This window comes from Carassius auratus, unplaced genomic scaffold, assembly GCF_003368295.1.
Source record: "Carassius auratus strain Wakin unplaced genomic scaffold, ASM336829v1 scaf_tig00027944, whole genome shotgun sequence".
NCBI classification, from domain to species: domain Eukaryota; kingdom Metazoa; phylum Chordata; class Actinopteri; order Cypriniformes; family Cyprinidae; genus Carassius; species Carassius auratus.
The window spans coordinates 30,001-35,083 of NW_020525642.1; the positions used below are offsets into that span (position 1 = coordinate 30,001).

At 42.7% G+C, this 5,083-nt stretch overlaps 1 protein-coding gene across 1 annotated transcript in view; it reads left to right on the forward strand.

Moving 5' to 3' along the window:
* The window catches only part of LOC113079401 (ryanodine receptor 2-like), a gene marked incomplete at its 3' end in the record, with an annotated part of 28,069 nt that extends 23,516 nt beyond the window's left edge, over positions 1 to 4,553 (forward strand). The window contains exons 6-12 of the mRNA XM_026251655.1: positions 1,037 to 1,051; positions 1,824 to 1,898; positions 1,989 to 2,067; positions 2,319 to 2,431; positions 2,509 to 2,608; positions 2,681 to 2,777; positions 4,478 to 4,553. Coding sequence (XP_026107440.1) covers positions 1,037 to 1,051; positions 1,824 to 1,898; positions 1,989 to 2,067; positions 2,319 to 2,431; positions 2,509 to 2,608; positions 2,681 to 2,777; positions 4,478 to 4,553 — 555 coding nt within the window. The remainder of the gene's footprint in view (positions 1 to 1,036; positions 1,052 to 1,823; positions 1,899 to 1,988; positions 2,068 to 2,318; positions 2,432 to 2,508; positions 2,609 to 2,680; positions 2,778 to 4,477) is intronic.
* Positions 4,554 to 5,083: the final 530 nt, after the last annotated feature.

A 5,083-nucleotide genomic window follows, 5' to 3' on the forward strand; every position in this document is an offset into this window, starting at 1 on the left:
ACACACACACACTCTCTCACACACACACACACACACACACACACTCATCTGCTGCATGTGTGTCATGCTCCTGATCTGAGATCAGCATGTTCCTCATATCTAACAGCACAGGATCCAAACATGCAGAGCTTATAATGACTCATAACTTCACCGAATCTTTTGTTCATTTTGGTTCTGCCTTCATTAAAGGGTCAGATCAGACTGAGCTGAGAATCAAACTCATGTGATGTTCAGTCTTCTGTGATTCAGCAGAATGTTCACGCTGCTCGTGTCATGCTCGGTTTGAAGATTGTGAGTCAAGAGGGTGATTCTCATGTTCACGTGATCGTCCTTCAACACTGCAGACATGATGCTCTTCCTCACTTCCTCACTCCACTGCAGACATCTACACACTCCTCAATCAAGATACAGCTACCAGAGATGTACAGGGATGTCAGATACATGTACTTTATCTTGATTGAAGAGTGTTAGATATTCCAGAAAGTTTCTTGCATCACACATTCTTGTTCATTTAGATTTGTTTCTGAGAATTACATTTTTATTTTATATGGACGGAAATCTTTTTCTGAGCTGCCCAAGCAATCCTATTGGATGATCTGTACTGATCTGAGGTCAGTCTGATCACTGTCCTCTGCATGTCTGAGCTCATCAGGAGCCACACGTCTGCACACAGGAAGAGATCATGTGACTGACAGCACTGCACAGTATACACTGAACACCGAGTCTTCTCAACAGTGAGCCCAACACTGTGCAGTGTGTGACGCTACATTAGTCACATGACCTCATCAGTGAGTGGGTCCAGTTACCTGCAGATAACAAAATTAGTTTAAAAACATTAATAAATCAAATCAGTCAGGAAAATCAATCTCACTGGAAATGGAAGGTCAAATCCAGCACATTGCATTGTGGGATACATTATGTGATGATGTAGATGCATCTAGAGTACATGCTGCAGATCAGATGTTAGTGTGTTAGCTCTAGATTCTGATCTTTCTTGTGTGATTAACAATGTCTTTCTTCCTCTTATGGGCCACAGAAATTCATGATGAAGGTAGGAGTCCATGTGAGTGTGTGTCTGTGTCGTTGTTGTGCGTCCAGCAGTGATGTGATGTAGTGTAATGTAATGTAGCTGTACAGTGAGCTAATTCCAGTGAGACGAGAGCAAGCACTGGAGTGAGTGTAATGAGAAAATAAAGGTCCTGTTCTTCCTGTCCTGAAGCATTACTGCAGCCATTACCTGACACACACACATACACACACACACACACACACTCAGCCTTAAGGGAGCCATTAACACACAAACACAAACACACACACACACTCGGCCTGGAACATCAGGCTCACGATGGAAAAACACTCAAACGCATTTAGACTCGTCAGAGATATCTTCATTCTTCATGTTCGTTTATGGCGTATACATTGCTATTTGTTTGTCCATTTATATGCAAATCCATTGTTTTGAAACAGAAGTTTTACTGAAAATAGCAGAGTAATAAATATTTCAATAGAAATGGTTTTAAAATGAAAAAAGTTATTTACATTTACATTTAAACATTTAGCAGACGCTTTTATCCAAAGCGACTTAAAAATGAGAACAATAGAAGCAGTCAGGTCAACGAGAGAACAACAACAGGACACAAGTGCATGACAAGTCTCAGTTAGTCTAGTACAGAACACACAGACAGGTATTAGGTTTTTTTATAAATGAAAAGGAATATTTGTGTGTCTTTAGGGTGGTATGTGATTTAGCTGTGAATGTGAGGCTGATTAGTGTCGTATTCACCATGAGTGTGTGTGTGTGTGTGTGTGTGTGTGTGTTTCAGACGGCGCAGGGCGGAGGTCACCGGACGCTGCTCTACGGTCACGCAGTCTTACTGAGACACTCCTACAGTGGGATGGTGTGTGTTCCTCTGACGACTCGTCACGTCTGAGTGTGTGTGTGTGTGTGAGGGTGAGGTTAATGTGTCGATGTGTTTCTCTCTCTCCAGTATCTGTGCTGTCTGTCTACAGCTCGCTCATCCACAGACAAACTAGCATTTGACGTGGGGCTTCAGGAAGACACGACAGGTGATGTCACTTCCTGTTTACATTCTCTGTTCTCAGGACCATTGGGAGAATTTTTGAATTGCGACATTATTTTCATTATTCTTATTCTTATTACTGTTATGCAGTATCATTGAGAGACCGTTGTAATAAATTTGAAATATGTTGAATTTTTCATGTTAGGTTTAGTTATTTTGTAATTTTTTTAGTTTTATATGATTTATAACTATACTGATCCTGTGTGTGTGTGTGTGTGTGTGTGTGTGTGTGTGCAGGTGAGGCGTGCTGGTGGACCATCCACCCGGCATCCAAGCAGAGGTCAGAGGGTGAGAAGGTGCGAGTGGGCGATGACCTCATCCTGGTCAGCGTGTCGTCTGAACGATACCTGGTGAGTTTGAGCAGAATCAGAAGCTGATGGCTGCACGTCGAGAACACACTGATGAATGTGAGCTCTCTCTGTTCCAGCACTTGTCGTATGGTAACTGCAGTCTGCACGTGGACGCAGCTTTCCAGCAGACGCTCTGGAGCGTGGCTCCCATCTGCTCCGGCAGTGAAGTGGCTCAGGGTGAGTATTTGACACGCTAATGTCATGCTACATTCCACTTCCTGTTTGATTGCTCAGCACTGTGTGTTTCAGGCTTCCTGATTGGTGGAGATGTTCTGCGGCTGCTGCACGGTCACATGGACGAGTGTTTGACCGTCCCGTCAGGAGAACACGGAGAGGAGCAGCGCAGGTCAGGATTCATCTGTTATCTGATCCAGTGGTGTTCACTGATATAAAACACTAGTTCACACAAAAACATCAAGTCTGTCATCATCCAATCAACCGCACTCTCTCCAAAGCAGTGAATGATGGTGTTTGGTGAACTGCTTCTTTTAGGATCTGTTTGCTTGATGACGATGATGATAAAACGAGCAGGAACCCTGTGGAATATTCAGGTCTTAAAACTTCTGAAATTCTGAACTCTGTTGTACAGAAACTTCAAATATAGTTGTGTCCAGTTTGGTGAGAGCGGTTGAGAAGCGCTGGTGTGTGTCTGGTTCTCCATCGGGAGCGCTGACGGTCAGGACTGTGTGGTGAGGTTGATTAAACACTCCTGATGGTTAAAGTGTGGTTTGAGTGGGATGTCTTCATCTTCTGAGGTCAACCGCTGTGTGTCCGTGTGAAGAGCTGGATATACATTTGTGCTCATATACGAAGGGCCTTAAAGAGGACAAATCTTGGGAAAAACTGGATCAAAATATATAAATAAATAAACTGATGACATCCTGACTGTCTAAATGAGATGAATACGTGCAGAATATGATCCCTTTACCATCTTACTCCAGTTTCTCCATCTCTCGTGACCCACCCTGGGCTCTCCTGGAGGTAAAGTAGGACGTTCACTTGTTCTTCAGGAGAAACAGAGTCTCTGGGGTCTGATGAGCTTCTGTGAGACAGAATGAGATCTGTGTGTACCGCTGTAATTACAGAAACACCTGTCCTCTGTGGGACATCAGACACGGACAGAAGTGTGTTACTCTGCAAACTATTCAACCCAGAAAAACAGATACTTCCTAAAAGTCACACACTCAGACATTACTAATAAAAAGAAAGCTAAATCTAGTCTGGAGTCAACATTCATTGGAGTCAGTATGTGTACATTTGATCAGTTTTAGCATTCCCTGGGAATCGAACCCATGACCTTGGCATTGCTCGGGGCATGATTCACTGTTTGATCTGTTTAAGTCTTCGTTAGTGTGAGTTTAAGCTCCTCAGCTTCACATATAACGCTGAAGTCTGTTCCTCTCGGGGTTTTGAGTTTCTCTTTCTCCGTGTTTCTCGTCAGCGGTGGCCTTGAGCGGTCACGTCTGCTTTTGAATACTCAATTTCAAAGAAGGTTTCTCTGTATTCAGAGTATATCTCTTTAACTCGAACAAGAGATGTTCTTGCTCAAGTATTACGCAAGTGTGTGTTGTGTTGTGGGATCATGTTTGTGTGTAGGTGTGTGTCTTTCTCTTCACTGTGTGTGTAAAGCTTGTTAGTAGCTGAACCAGAAAGGTTCTCAGGGCACATCGTGTTTCCAGACGCTGATTGTGATCCTCAGACTGTAGATTGAGGTCAGACACAGACGCTGTCTTAATAATCAATGTGTGCGCTCTGCTTCTCATCCTTCAGCTGCCCTCAAGAGTCTCACACAGACTGATGACTGTTTTGTTTTGTGCTGCACAGGAAGTGATTCATCATTGGTCTCAGTTATTTGCACTACTGTTGTGCCATTGTCAGAAATTAAGAAACAATTTTTTGATTTTCAAGGACATTTTCTACCTTTCTTTTTTTTTCTAGCCATATACAATATTGAGTCCATAAAATAAAATACTTTGGTCAAATTCTGTGATTTCTGCTGTGATGTACAGTATGGAGGTGATGTGATCTGTGGTTTGTCTCCTGCAGGACGGTGCATTACGAGGGTGGAGCTGTGGTCCATCCACGCCAGATCCCTGTGGAGGCTGGAGACGCTGCGAGTGGCGTGAGTGAAGCAGTGTTTGTCTGTGTGTGCTGGTAATGAGTCCTGATTCACACGCTCAGAGTACTTCAGAGTACTTCAGAGTACTTCATGAGTGCATCATTACTGAGGTCTGTGCCAATGCCACACCGGGGTCAGCCAAATCATTAGCTCGCCTTTTTTATTTCCACTCATTTGTATTATTTACAAAAGTTTGGAGTAGTTAAGATTTGTCTAAGTCTCTTCTGCCGAGGAAGCTGTATTTATTTGATCGAAAAACAGTAAAATCTTGTGAGATTATTGTAGTTTAAAATATCTGTTTTCTATTGTGAATCTGTGTTAAAGTGTAATGTATTTCTGTGATGCTCCGCTGTATTTTCAGCATCATTCCTCCAGTCTTCAGTGTCACATGATCTTCCAGAAATCAGAATAATATGATTGCAGTTCATTAGTTCTATTTTTAAATCCACACATTTAGAAAAATGTACATGACATGAAAAGACACTCTTTTCTGGTTTAACTCCACATGATCCTGTAAGCACTGTGTACTGTGT